Genomic DNA, 15702 nt, shown 5'->3' on the forward strand with positions numbered 1-15702 from the left:
CTTATAGTGCACTGGAAAGCCAAAAACCCTTTCCATTAATAATAACTTATGGAGAAACTAAAATTATTTCTCTCTTCCTACATTCTTCCCCCTGCATATTTTCAGGGATCGCATTTTGGCAATGATGGGAGGTGGGATGGATGGCCAGTTGAGAATACAGTCGCTGCACCTGTGTTGGCAATGTAATGTAGTGGGAAACCAAAAATTCTTTCTTTCTTCCCACATTCTTCTCAAACTAAAGAAACATTCCAGGCCCCTGCATTATTTTCAGCGATCACATTTCAGCCATGATGGGAGGTTGGATGGATGGCCAGGTGAGAATACAGTCACTGAACCTGTGTTGTCAATATAGTGGAGGGGGAAACCAAAAATTCTTTCCTCATACATTCTTCTCAATTTAACATTCCAGGACCCTGCATGATTTTCAAGGCTCACATTTCAGCAATGATGGGACGTGGGATGGATGGCCAGCTGAGAATACAAATACTACATCCATGTTGAAAATGTAATGTGTGGGGAAACCAAAAATTCTTTCTTGTAATTTGGAGTGTCTTCTGCATTATTTCCAATGATTTGACATAGTTTCAGGGATTGAGAGGGGAATGATGAAAATGCAATGGGGGCAGATGACATCAAGACCAGCGAGCATACCCAGAATGCTATGGGGATGAGGGAACTGTGGGATAGCTTCGCACAATGCACTACTGCAACAGTCGATGTTAGCCAATATGTGTGTGGCAGCAATGACTCAACTTTGTGGGAAGCAAGATGTGAAGTGAGAATGGGCAAAATCGAACTTATAAATTCCAAAATTAGAAAATCAATATAAATACATTCAAATTTGTCTCATAGTGTAGATGCAGCTCAAGTAATAACTTGAGTAGTTAACTTAGAACCTAGGTGACTCTGATTTATAGAAATCTTTCTTATTATACCAAAATGTATGTGTGCCTGTGGTGTCTCTTGCTGTACTTCATACTAGATGTGAAGGAACAGTAGACTATTGTGTCAGTCAAAATACAGTTTTTAAAACTTGTAATTATATTGGAAAGGCTTCAAAGGTTTCATAGCACTAGCACTGTAAAGACCTACATAGCTTTTATTATAGAAGGCTTATTAATAGGATTGGCTAGGTGTCCACTTTTTGACTGGAAAGTCCAGTCAAAAAGGGAGCTGTGCAGCATCTGGTCAGTACTGTTGACTGGATGGTAAAAGTCCAGTTACTGGAGGGAAGTCTTCCACATTAATCTCTTCAGATACATCACCACCATCACAATATGTAAGCAGCATTCCAATACAGTTCAGTGGGCATCCCTGCCTGTGTGATGGTCTTCACCCATGCCCTCTGGGGCTCAGGTGCTGGGATAATGTCAGTTTGCTCCTATCCATACTTCTGACAGCATTCTGAAGGAACACCGAATGTCCAATTCTTGCCAGTGCATCCAGGGATTAAGAAGGAGATGCCGAGAATCAGACAAAAGTGCAGGGACAGATTTATGCCAAATTGTATTAATTCTTGGTGTCTCTGGATAACAACTAGCAGGGAAAATGTCTTTTCAATTATTGGACCTAAAGACAGAGGGGAGCCATCAATAGTTTCTATTAGGCCCAAGGTGGCTTTGCATCTTAAAGGAATCTGCAGGGCCTGGGTTGCTGCTGTATCTGTGAAATTGGGAACTGTTCTCAAACTGATGCTAACCCATCAGATGAAAATCTTCTGGGGGGGTGGGTCTCTGGTGGTGTATAGCCAGATAGGCACCTACAAACAGGAAACCCTAAGTGGAGCTCTGGGCATGTCCCACTGAGGACGAAGGTGCAGATGAATTCTTTTCTCAGACAGGCAGGTTGCTCCCCCGAGCCTGAGGCAATTCATCTCCCAGGTGCCTTGGGACACAACAGGACGGGCAGACATGGAATGGACAGGTTTGCCAGAACTGAAACATAGATGGTGGTAATGGCTTCATGCCTTGCCTTTGGAAGTGAACTGTCAAAGAGCCACATCCTCCTGCATCAGTTTGGCACAGGGAACAAGCACTGAGGTAACAGTTCATAGACAAGAGGGCTGCAGGTACCCTCTCTTCTTCCCTTATTCCCACAAGCAATTACATAGATCGATGGTGAGGTTGAAGGTGCCCAAAGCCAACAGGCCTCTCCCACATGGGTCAGTTCATCTTTGACCTCCTCCTACAGACTCCACCTGAAAAGGTACTGCTGTGCACTGATTTATATCACTCTGTGTCCACAGGGAGATGGCATAAACGTGCCGTATATGAAGCAAGGGCACTCTACCCCTGCTGGAGTCTTCTTAAAGTAGATGAAACAAGCCAATTTATTTCACTCGCCCCTCATAGGTCACGGTTGCAAGAACATGAATCGTTTTTTGTTATTTTTCTCTGGATCTTTTGGAGATTGGCCACATCTTTCCTGAAATGTGGCACCCAGAACCGGACACAGAACCCCAACTAAGGCCTAATCAGTGCAGAGTAAAACAGAATAATTACTTCTCATCACTTGTTTACTACACCCCTGCTAATCCATACCAGATTGATGTTTCATTTTTTTAAAACAGTGTTATACTGTTGACTTGTATATAACTTGTGGTCCACTATGACCCTGCAGTACTCCTTTCTAGGTAGTCACTTCCAATTTTGTATGTGTGAAACTGGTTGTTCCTCTGAAGAACTCTTTGCATTTATCCTTATTGAATGTCACCCTATTTACCCCAGCATTTCAACCTCTCCTGGGTGACCACCCATGTGCTCGGCTACTGGGAACACTGCCTAGAAATAAGAGCAGGTACTGCTAGGTAAGCAGCCTACAGCAGCATAAATCCTGGCTGTACAGATGACTCCCTGTTTCTCCTTCTAGCTTAAGTAGGGGGAATGGGCCAATTAGGAGCTTCAGTGTTCCACAAATTAGAGCCTGGGGTGGAGCCTCCTTGGCCTAGCTTCATGGATTTCTGGTTCCAGGTGGTGACAGTAAACTGCCAGATAGAGGATTGGAGCATGATGACTCCCAGGAATCTTACAGACCTGGATTTAAACCCCATAGATCATAACAGTCAGAGGTGCAATGAAACTCCATGCAAAGTGCCTACACTCTTCTGACCAATTCTTTCATCATAACTTATCGTCAAGTGTCAACAGTAAGCCACATGATATTCAAGCCACCAAAATATCCTTTGCCTTTTTAGGAGTTTACACACAATAAGACCTAAGGATAGAAACACATATTTTGAGTTATCTTCCTACAAATATGGTGTTGACATAAGGACAGACTAATGTTTGTGGGTCAAATGTAAGAAGTAGGGTTTTAAATGGAGTGGATAGGAGGCCTGCCAGTACTAAAACACTGGAAACTCTAAACAATATGGATGACAATTTCCTAATTCATACAGAATTGCAGCAAACATGAGGAAATTCTGTATTAAACTTTATCCTAGCAGATAAAGAGAAACTGAGCACAAAACTAAGATGTTTATGGTAGCTTAGTTGCAAGTGAATGATAATTGGGAATCATTTAAGAACTTGCTAAATGCCTAAAAATAGCCACAATTCCACAACTGAGGATCAAAGTTGTCCTGGTTGAAAAAACTAACATTGTTTAAAGAGGAGGTGAAGGCAGCTGTGGAAAAAAAAAACATAACCAATGAAAGAACTGGGAAGTTGATAATATTAAATATAAATCAAAAGTTATGAACTGTAGAAAATTGGCAAGGGAAGCAAAAGGAGACAAGACAGAGTTATGGACAACAAGGAGGGTTTTTAAAACTATATTAGGAACACAAAGAATTTTGAGAATGGTATTGGTCCACTACCATATGGAAATCGTAAAATTATAAATGAAATGGCAGAACAGGGAGATGTCTTCAATAAATATTTCTTTCCTTCATTTGGAGAAATCAGATGATGTACTCTCATCATATGATGATACCATTCTTTTCACTCCACTATTAATTCTGAAGAACATTAAACAAACCTACTAAAGTTAGAGATTTTTAAATCAGCAGGTCCAAATAATCTGTGTCCAAGAGTTTTGAAGGATGTGGCTGCGAAAGTCACTGTACCATCAACATGGATTTTTCAATGAGCACTGGGAAAGTTCCAGAATACTGGATTGAAGTTAATGTGCCAGTTATTAAAGACTAATTGGGATGCACCAGGTAATTATACACCTGTCACCCTGACATCCATCCTGGGTAAGATAATGAAGTGGGTGATAAGGGATTTAATAAAGAACTAAAAAGAGGGTATTGTAATTAATGGAAATTTAACATGGCTTTACGGCAAACAGATCCTGTCAAACTATTTTGATATTTTTAAATAAAACTACAAGTTTGGTTGATAAGTGGCAACAGTTTTAATGTAATAAAGTTGGCTGTCCCTTAGGCACTAGACTTAGTACTGCATGACAGTCTGATTAAATAACTAGGATGTAAAATATTCATAGCACACATTAAATACATTAAAATTGGCGAATAGATCTCAAAAAGTAACTGTACATGGAGAATAGTTGTCAAGAGGATCTATGTCCAGGGGATTCCTGCAGGAATCTGTTGTTTGGCTCCATACAATTTAACATCTCCACATAGCACTAATAAAATTTACAGTTGAGACTAAAATTGTGGGAAGTGGTACATAATGAAGAGGACAGACCACTGGACCAATCTTCATTTCTTGGTAAACTGGGCTCAAAACAAACAATATTTGAGTTTTAATGTAAATGTAATGATTTAGGCATAAGTAACGTAGGCCATATTTACTAGCTGGGAGAATTCCCTGCTGGGAAGCCACGACTCAAACACCAGATCTACAACCTTCTGGAAGGGGCATGCTAATGAGCTAAGGGGAACATTCAAATGAGGTGTGAATTTAAATATCTTGCACCTCATATTTGCATATTCCTGCGAGATCTTGCTTCGGGAAGAGCCTTTTCTGGAAGCCAAAGCTGCTGTGTAGATGGGGTTCCTTCAGAAGGAAAACCCCCTTCCAGAAGACCCCTTATTCCTCAAATGTTTCCTCCATGAGTAGCAAACTTTTTTAATCAAGATTTGATTTTTTTTTTGATACTTTGGGGAGACTTCTAAGGACTGTGTTACACAGGAGGCCAGATTAGGTGCTAAGGGTCCCTTCAAGGCTTGGAATTTAAGACATTTTTATTCAAATGGGAGAAGGCTCCAAAGAAACATTTTATCTTTTTACCTTCATAATCATAACTTTCTGAACATTTCCAACGTTTACTACAAGATTTCTCTGCTTTCATTACGTCAGTCCATTCAATGGCTTGTTTTCCAGATATCCACTTCCTTCTCTGGCCCTGAAGAAGAACTGTGTATAGTTTGAAAGCTGGTACTTCCACCCACAGAAACTGGTCCAATAAAAGATATTACTTTGCTTATCTTCCTCATATCCTGGGGCCATCAGCACTACAACACTGCAAAAAGCTCTTCCTTTTAGCGGTTTAACGTAGATAAATTCATACACCAATATATGGGAGTCACTAATCACCCACTTACCATAAGGATCATGGATCTACATATTATTGTAGTTAGAATGAGAAACAAGTTATCTGCAAAAATTTAGATGTGTAGATTTAAAATGAAATGAATAGCCAGGTTTACATAACTGCATCGTCAGGTGCTCTTTCTACCTTATATTCTCAATACTGCTCATTTGAGCCTATTAGGCTAATTGCAGTTTTTATTCAGGGACCCAAAATAAAAGTCAGGTTTCCAGTACCAATGAATTTACCAGAGTATTTGAAAAATCAAAACTAATACTCCAATGACAAACTTTAAAATGTGAACAAAAATCCACTACACTCAATAAAGCCTTTCATGGTAGAGCTGAAAATGCATAAACTAGGCGTTGAGGCAATTCACAATGGCTCCCACATACAAAGTTTGTGTCTCTATACCACAGAATGCATTTTGATCCCATCCAGAACCATTTTATATAAGAATGCTAAGGCCAACATAACAAACCACTTGAAAACACAGATCAGTGGTAACCAAGTTACAGATGAGATGATACGAACCAGCATGTTCTGAGGCAGGGGGAATTTCAGGAGAACGTGGCCAGACCAGCTCTACTTCATGTGCACTAGGAATCCCTAGGAGACACTTCCTTTAGGAATAGAAGAATTTCAACAGTGAGCTACCGATGATAACGGCTTTACTTCAAGAGCACTAAGAATCCATAGGAGACACTTCCTTTAGAAAAAGAAGAATTTCAACAGTGTGGCATTTGGTACAATATCTCTGACAGAAGTAAGATCTCCATTGAGAAGATCTTCATTCCATTTATATTCACCATATAAAGATGAAGGAGGGTAGTACTAAATTCTGATGTGCACATAGGAATAGCCATATGTAAGCAGATCTATGGTACATCTACTACAGTCTGGTATTCTGACTGACAGACTAAACCTGCTTCAGAGAGGTGAAAAAACCTCTCATAATGCATTTCAAGCATCACTGATGAAAAAGGAACACTTACTCAGAGTTAAAAACACTACAAAGGTTTAGTGTAAAAGAAATCTGATCTCAGATGACAGCAAAGGGTAAGTATGGGCAAAGGGTGATGTTTTAATCAGCCACTGTAATAATACAATGCACCATGAAGGAAAGTTTCTTCCTATTTGTAGCTGGTGATCTCTGTTGCCCGAGGACTGATAGTCACTATACTAGTAAAGATAGGCTTACACAGCTTATGATAAACAGACTTTTGTAGTTCCAACTATGGGCTGCAAAACTGTTAGTCTATTTTAGAATCTGCTAATACTCATGGCCTTTTAACCAGGCAAATTCTACCATGAGTTTGATATCTGATATGATCCTCACTGGCAGAGGCAGCAACAACAGAAAGACAATTCCTCATCATATGCAAGTCAGCGACTTAAAATTCAATGGAGTTACAAAGAATTCAGGCCATCCAATGGGGGGGGCAGCAAAGGGGACAGTTGCCCCCAGGCCCAGCATTTCAAAGGGGCCCAGAGTTCCAGCCATTGCCACTGCTGTTTCCACAGTGCCAGGAGCTAGAACTCTGGGCCCCTTTCAAACTCCGCAGCAGTGCTATGCTCTGCTCCATGGATGACTCTAAAGGAGTGTGAGGGGCAGGACTGACTGCCCTGAGCCACACCCCTTCCTCCCTTGGCCATATCCCTTCAGGGAGTGGGAAGCAGGGTCCCCCTCCTACCTTGTCCCCAGGCCTGCAGTGGCTGTCAGCCCAGCTGATTGAATTGCACCAGTTGAGGCTCTGCCCTATAAGCTCTTAAGAGGTATCTTCCATCTCTAGTTTATGATTTATAGATCACAATTTCACTAATGCCACAAGGTAAACAATTTAATTAGGCTACATACAGAAATAATATTAAGCTCCAGCCATGCCACAATAGTCATAGAAGAAAGTCCTGTTATTACTCACTAAAATATACCTGTCTCCAAAGCACTCTAGAACTACACAGCAACACAGCTGAAGATTATAACCTGTACTCTTGCACCAGACAGACGACCTTAAGAAACAGCCATTGTATACTAATGTCTAACTAAATACATTTAATTTAATTTTTCAGCTTAATTTTTTATGAAATTGTAATGAACTGCTGAGAAATATTAAAAATACATAAACAAAATGGCTCATGGTCCATATTTTTTCTACTTTTCAAACGTGGTTCATACCATCCAGGCTGACAACCACCAATTTATTGAGTACTCTGCAGGTAGTTTCCAAATGACCTATTTTTGTCAAATGTCACATTTTAAATATTACTGTGCAGTGTCTCTAACCTTTGCTGTTAACCTGCATATACACATCAAGAATACTGTGTGGTGAGCATAATGGAAATATATTAAAATCAGAGTCATGACCTGTTTGAAAAGTGTTAGCTTAAATAGCTATCCATGTTTGGAGTAAACACAGACAGGTATACAGGGAGGGATAATGCTCAAAAACTTCAAATTTGTGTCCTCGTGAAGCTCACTGCATAAGATTATCCACACAAATTTTCACCTTGAATCTTGGCCCACAGACTATGCAAGTCTATGGTGATGGTGAAGCTACCATGCCAGGTTCAACCACCCAGTCACATCTTTTAGCTACCATATGAAAATAATAATAATGAAATTGTAACTCTCTAATATGCCAAAATCTACATCATTTAACAACAAAATTGGGTCTTTTACCAAATCATATCTGTTATTTGCTTAAATTTCCGGCATTAACTTGAGATAGCATCACATTTTGATTCAACAGGGATGCTCATAAAAAAAATGCCCCAAAATTATCAGCTGTCTGAATTTCAGTACCTGCCTCTGAGCCTGAGGCCAAGGCCAATTGGACGTCTTGGTGCCCCCTTTGATTGGTCCTGCAGCTATGTATTCCACTCTGACTTCTTGTGGACAAGTCCCCATGGGTATCACTTTGGTGAGTATCAAAACAAAAAAGCAGTCAAGTAGCACTTTAAAGACTAACAAAATCATTTACTGGGTGATGAGCTGTTGCGGGACATATTCACTTCTTCAGATCCCAGGAAAGCTCATCACCTAATAAATTATTTTGTTAGTCTTTAAAGTGCTGCTTGACTGCTTTTTTGTTTTGATAGAATACAGACTAACATGGCTATCTCTCTGTCACTTTGGTGAGTGTTACAGAGGTAGTAAAATAGCCTTGCAAGATTTACCATACAGGACAAAGAAAACAGTTTACCTCTGCATAATCTCAGCTGCCTCCAATCTGAAGAAGCAGCTAGAAGAAGAAGCCTGTGTTTAGGTATAGGTTTTAGTTATTTTTTAAAGCTTTGGAGACCATTAGAACAAATCATGTAGGCTAAAACCTGCATTGTGATATCCTCTGGTTCCATCATCTCACCAGAAGTGTTTTGCTGAGTGGGAAGTAGCACCTCCCTTTCTTTTTTCTGACAGCATTATAATTAAGGGTATAGAAGGCTGAGCCTGCTCTCGATCTATGAGCTTTCCACCAGTTTTCAATGGGTCCCAAGAGTTTGTGCATCTAATCTGCTTGCTTACGAGAGCTACCTATCACTTCGCCCCAACTAGGATTCAAACAAAATTCACAAAGTTAGGGAGACACTGAATCACTCCAGTAGTGCTGGTCAGAACAGAACAGCCCAATCAATTAGGAGGGGCAAAGTGGTTGAGTGGATCAGACTCAGGAGATTTTGGACTTGTCTGCACAGATATTTAGTTTGTCACAAACTGGGGTGTGAATCTACCACACATTAGCCTGTTGCAGGCTAATTGCCCATGTAGACCCTACTGACATGCATTAATAGTTAATTTATGTGCTTTGATCTAATCCCCTTTGAAACAGGACTGGAGAGGAATAGATCAAAGTGCATTAACAAGCAGCAAGGTCCATGTGGATATTATCCATGATGGGCAAAATACCTTATAAGCATTTTGAAGACCCATCATCTTGTCCAAGACTGAAAAAGGACAGCTCATGCTCTGACTGAGACAAGAGCATTGTACCATCTGAAATATATTTGTTTGGACAAATACCAGCCCCCCTCTCCAAAATCAATAGTTCACAAATAAAGCCAAGATAATTGTCCTAATTTATGGAAATCACTGTTGCCACTGAAACACCAACCACTTCAGCTGTTGAAGTAACAAGTAGTATAAACTTCGCCAATCAATAAAAACTTTTATAAGTTCCTTGACGGTGAGCTTAATATACACCCATGGATTTTTATGGCTTTGTAAGTTGAATTTTTGGGGTCAGTCCTTTTGACTATCTGAGTGACTAATGCTAGTTTACCATTCTGGCAAAAAACATTAACAATAAAACCCACACAAGATGTGGCACATTTATGGGAGAATAAGAAGAGGTTACATAGTCAGAATGTACATCTTAATCAGGCTCCAAAGGCATGTTCCTTAGGATGCTGGCCCAAGGGGATTAAAAAATTACATACCCTGCTTCCCATAAAAAATATGAAACTTTCATCATTTCTTGCAAGGAGTTAAGAGGAACTTATTAAAATCTCTCGAGATAGTGCATTTGAGGTAGAGAAATATGTTTCATCTTATCCAGTGCCAAATGTAAGTACGTATGAGTTTATTTCATTTGCACAAAGCAAACTGAGTCACTGGAAATGGCACATTTTCCCAGATTCATTGACCCACCTGTAGAATCCCTTCAAATCTTTCACCCATTGTGTCCCCTAACTTCACACAGATATAGAAGTTTAAAATGAAAACTTCACAGAGGAAGGGAAGTTAATTTAACTTAACATTGCTTAGATATCTCAAAGGTCTCAGTTGGCTAGTTCTATTAGATTTTCGTATGGATTCTTGTAAGATGTATATGGAAAAAGCTTTATTGAGTTTACTGCATGAGGTTCAAGAAAACGCAGACAATATGAATTTGAACTTTAATCTTGTTCTTTTCTGGAAAACTACTTTCAAAATGCTTAAGTAAACTATATATTAATATCTTGCAGGAGATGGCACTGAATATAAATCTATGACCCAATAAAATGGTTTGCTAATCTCAAAACATGAGTATACAGCAGCATCAGAACTCAACTGAGCCATGGCACTGCCCTACTACCCACAGTTGGATTTTGCAGATACCAATTCTGTCACGTAAGTTTATAAGCTTATTAAACACCAACACTGAAGACAGCTGTGTAAAATAAACATGGTTGAGAAAGAAAGAGATTACAGTACAGATGACAGAGGAAGAAAAAGATTACAGTATGGACATACAATGTAGGTGGAGAAAAATTACCACAGGTATGTTTTAATGCAGTAGGACAAGGTTTTTCTAGCAGATGCAGGATGGCGTAGTCATACTTTCAAAAAAAATTCCTGGTAGTTAATCTTTCAACTCTGCTAATGCTTCAACAAGATTCTGAGGCTACCAAACAATGTTGTGCTCGTGTTCCACCTCTCCCCTCTGCCTGAATGGAAATCAAGGGTCTGAAGTACAAAATGTATTTTCTAGGATTTGTTAAAGAAGTAGTCTTCTCTTGATATAGGAGCATCTCCCCTATTAAAATTAAGCAGGAGCTGCATGCATACACAGAGGAGAATATTCACTGTTGTGTTTGCTTTGAGCATATCCGTGGGAAGGTATTAACAATAACATCCATGTCGAGCCCCACTACAAAAGACATTCAAGGCTATGAAAATACAGAAGATAAACCTCCGGCCATTACAGAAATCCCCATAATTAAAAAAACACACTACCCTTCAAAATGAGGGGGAAAGCAGTGCTAAATTCTGAGCTTAGCTACTCAGGTGAACATGACCATAAACAACATAAACCCATGGATCACTTCTGGCCTCAAAATCTATGAAGTCGCAGTTACTAGTAGCACAGTGCCTGAGTTATCTAGTCCAATTGCCAGACCAACACAGACAATAGAACGTTCCATGAAAATGCTCGTGTGAGCACTCCATTTCCACAATGCAGACAGTAGTCATAAACTTAGTTGATGAGAAGCAGAGAGCAAGATTCTTCTCCATTTCATGGAGCATGCATACGCAACTCAGAGAATGCAAATGGAACTGTATGGTTGTTTCTAATCTCTTGAGTACCCATTCTCCAGCCCCTTCTGTACAGCAACGTTTCATGATTTGAAAAAAAATGGAACCCACCTCTGAAATATCCCAGCTTTCAATTATGTAAAGCTAATTCCCAGTTGACTTTTGGCAACACTAAAGTAACCTTGGGCATTTCCCCTTCTCTAGGCGTGTGTGCTCATACCTTTATCCAAACAAACCAGCACCCCGGTTTATGTGTGTGCTGCTCTCCTAAGGAAAAATGATTTCTTCCATGTTGCAGCTGCTGCTTTAGAAGAGCTGATAAGGTGATCAATACCAACCGAACAGCTTAAAAATACAAAGTTGGCAAGAAGGGTTACAATTTAGGCCGGTCACCCTTTCATTTAAGCAACTGACTTATGCATCTGCCTACAGTCAGAACAGTTTTTCCCTCTATCAGACTAAATTGACTACAGTATCCTCTCAATATGCCACAGTCGGGGGGCAGGGTGGAGGCAGGGAGGAGGAAGCAGCAGCAGAACAAAAAGAACAAAGTAAAGCTGCTAACAATTTCAGCACCAGTTGGCAGCTGTCACACAGCTTCCCTGTGCTTTGTATCAGCACTCAGTTTGTGTTTGCAGTGAGTTTCCCTATCACCCATCAGATTATCTTTCCCATTTGACTGGTTGAAAAAAGTGCAAACACTGGTGCAGCAGGCATAGCGACACGACTGAACTCAACTGGGGATACAATCGCCTCTAAAGAGGGATTCAAATTCATCCCCTGCATAAGAAGTAGTGTGATGGCATGCAGAGGTCCTTTGGTGCCTCATAGCTAGGGGTGCTTCAGCCCTGAGGAGCCCATCTTCATTTCTGCCCCTTCTGCTCTACACAGAGGCATCATTAGAGAAGAGACACCTGAGTACAAGGACCCTTGCAAATGACCCAGGGACCTGTCACAGAGAGAAACTCCATCAATTTCAGTGGCATTGTGCCTAGTTATGCCATCACTCACCTCAGCCCAGTTGGATCAAACAAACTGGACAACTTTCAGAACCCAAACAGATTGTTAATGAAAAATAACAAAGCAGCATGAACACGTGGTTCATATTATATGCACCTGTATGTATTACGATACAGTATGACACATGTTCTTGAAAAGCACATATTACCTGATGTGGCTGTGAGCTGGACCATCTGCTATATGAAGGAGCACCTGAAGTCTTGCTGGTTGTTGACCTCTGTAAAATAAGAAAGTCATACATTCAGCCAGAGCTCAGTATAACTATCCATACCTGCACATAATTAATGTCAGCAACCCAGATTTTCACAAAGAAAGGCAGCACAATTAACAGTTAAGGCACTGGCCTGAAACAAAAGAGCCTGGGTTTTACTTATAACTTTGCCACTGACCTGCTGTTTGACCTGGGACAAGACCCTCCCTGCTTCTGTTTCCCCCAACAGACTTAGTCCTTCTTAGCTATACAGAGCTACGTCTACATGGCAGAGCTATTTTGGGGTACCTCAGGATCCCAAAGCAGCTACTCCGTGTCTTTGAAACATGCCCATTATTTCAAATTGTTTTTCCAAAATAACAGGAGTGCTATTTCGACATCCCTGATGTCCTTGTTGCCAGAGGTGTACAGAGATGCCTTGAAACAAGCACTTTATTTTGACATTTGGTGCTGTTTAGACAGATGCAAATGCCGAAATAGCCTATTTCAAACTACACTTGAAATAAGCTACACAATTTGTATAGCACAAATTGTGTAGCTTATTCCAAGGTTAGGCTGTTTTGTAGACATAGCCTAGACTGCCAACTTTTGAGGACAATCTTTGGTTAGGTAAATGTTTATACACTGCCTACCATAGCTGAGTCCCAATCCCTAATCAGAAATTTGTCTGGGATGATCTGGTGCTTACCCACTCATATATCCAGACTATGTATACACAACAGCCTAACCTTGAAATGAAGTCATGCAACTTGTGCTATGCAAATTGCATAGCTTATTTCAAGTGTAGTTCAAAATAGACTATTTCGGCATTTGGCTCTGTCTATTTTGAGGCAGCCCTTACTCCTCCTGCAACAAGTACAATAGGGATGCTGAAATAGCACACCTGGTATTTTGGAAAAATACTTTGAAAATATGGGAGGGAGCATTTCAAAAACATGGAGTAGCTATTTCAGGTTTTCTACCAACTGTGATTATGTAGCAGCAAGCTGTCCTTTCTTTATAGTGAACTGAAAAAGTGTTTTAATTCACAAGATACAGCTAAAGTGACTCAGTTCATACTAGAGGTATGAGTTCAGGTTGGCTTGCTTCAAATACTACAGACGGCTAAGTGCAGTGCTTTCAAAAGTGCAGAACTATTTGCTCTTGTAGATATGTTATAAATCTGGCAAGTGTTTTTACTAATGCCTCACAGCCCTGCCCTAGGCTCCCCTGCTATTTTAACTGTGGTGTTTTAAGCAGAGTGTGATAATCATGCTGTTCTCTATTGGGATATTTATCCTCACAAATGAGAATTCCATTTACATACATCCTTCCTGCACCAAAGTTGGTGTGCAGGGCAAAAACAACAATTAAACTTTTGTTATTTACATTTGAGACTAGCTGGAATTCAGGTCTCCAGACATGAAATATTAATTCACCAATACAATACCAGCTAGGCTGAAACACAAGCTCGGATTTATGAAGGGAACATATATGGAAATTATAGATCGATTTGGAATTTGTAGTACAGTACTCTCTTTGGAATTAAAGAAATAATTGGTTTAATGCTTGTAACACTTGAGGACAGAATAAAAATGTTCTATGATAAAGCCAGTAGGTTTACATTTATCATTATGTATTCTAGAGTGATTCACTTTTCATTCTCACTAATAAGAAACAGTCAGTTGATTATATTGCTGACTATTTCTTTTGGTAAAGGATATGAAATTTACAAATTTAATTGCAATAATCTTACTCTGTGGTTTCTTAACTTCTAAGAGATATCCCAAAGATTAAGTTATTTAATATAGTAACTTCATATTAAAAAAACACATATTTTGTTTCAAAAATAATTTTATAGAACTATGAAGGAGAGATTATACTGAGCCTCTCAATAGTGAGTTGAAAAGTGACAGCTTATTTTTCTCCAGAAGCTTATTTTATGACAAAACAATTTGCTAGCAGCATATTATGCTTTTCTTAATTAAAAGTACTCAGAAAGGCAAATACTATTATCAAAATAATTGTTCCCACAGTCCAAAATTCTCAGTCAATAGCCAGGAAAATGATGTACTATTGAAGGGAAAACATTCTTTTCATACCCATTCATTCCCCTTCCCCAAACCTATGTGTTTCATAAAATTCTTTTAGTTGGGGGTGGGAAGCAATTCCGCCCAGCATAGTTATTAAGAAAAATCTACAACAGAGGCCTACCCATGTAAAGGGTCTTTAAGGTAAAGAAGAAAGAGCCTTCAATATAATCTATCATGAGTGCAATATAGTACTATTAACCAGTCAACAGCTACATGAAATGAATGTAGAGTGAAAGGGTCCCATTTATGAGATAATGCATAACACAATGAGACTACAAATGGATATTTAAAGCAGAGAAGGTAAAAGGTTTTCAGACAGCAGAAATGGAACCAAAGTGTTGTGCAAGAACATGTTTTCTTTCCATCAATACTTTCAACAGAAATCAGGCTGGCCCAACTTCCTGGGGACCAAGGAGACTCTACAGCAAAAGTTTTGAGGAGGCATTGCAAGGCCTGAGGATATAGTTTCACTGCAGGGTATATCTTCACTGCTGCGATCGATCTTCCGGAGTTTGCTTTAGCATGCCTAGTAGAAAAGCACTAAATCAAACTTACAATGTGTGTGCATCGGTATGGTTACTCCTGTCCTTCATTAAGAGAAAGGGAAGTCAAAATGAGCAAACACTCCCATCGACGTCCCTTAGTAGACACGGTGCATAAGCCCAAATTAAGGTATGTTGACTCCATCTATGTAATTAATATAGCTGGAATTGCATACCTTAATTAGACCTTCCACTGTAGTGTAGACCTGACCTCACTGATATTCACTGTCAGGTACTCTCACATTGCTTAGCTGCCACGGGGGAAGTTGGAAGGCAGTTTGGAGTCCCAAGTAGCTATCTGGGAGACATTATGAAAAAAACTACATAATGAATTACAGTACT

The 15702-nt window shown here is 39.7% G+C and overlaps 1 protein-coding gene across 6 annotated transcripts in view; it reads right to left on the reverse strand.

The window, feature by feature from the left end:
• RBMS3 (RNA binding motif single stranded interacting protein 3) overlaps window positions 1-15702 on the reverse strand; it is a 1098743-nt gene that overhangs the window by 883766 nt on the left and 199275 nt on the right. For 5 of the 6 annotated variants that reach the window (XM_074984403.1, XM_074984401.1, XM_074984402.1 and 2 more), the window contains one exon: window positions 12684-12752. In XM_074984403.1, coding sequence (XP_074840504.1) covers window positions 12684-12752 — 69 coding nt within the window. Of the gene's footprint in view, window positions 1-12683; window positions 12753-15702 lie in introns of those variants that run through there. The other variant, XM_074984410.1, reaches the window with a different exon arrangement.

The sequence above is a fragment of the Carettochelys insculpta genome, chromosome 2, assembly GCF_033958435.1.
Source record: "Carettochelys insculpta isolate YL-2023 chromosome 2, ASM3395843v1, whole genome shotgun sequence".
NCBI lineage: Eukaryota > Metazoa > Chordata > Testudines > Carettochelyidae > Carettochelys > Carettochelys insculpta.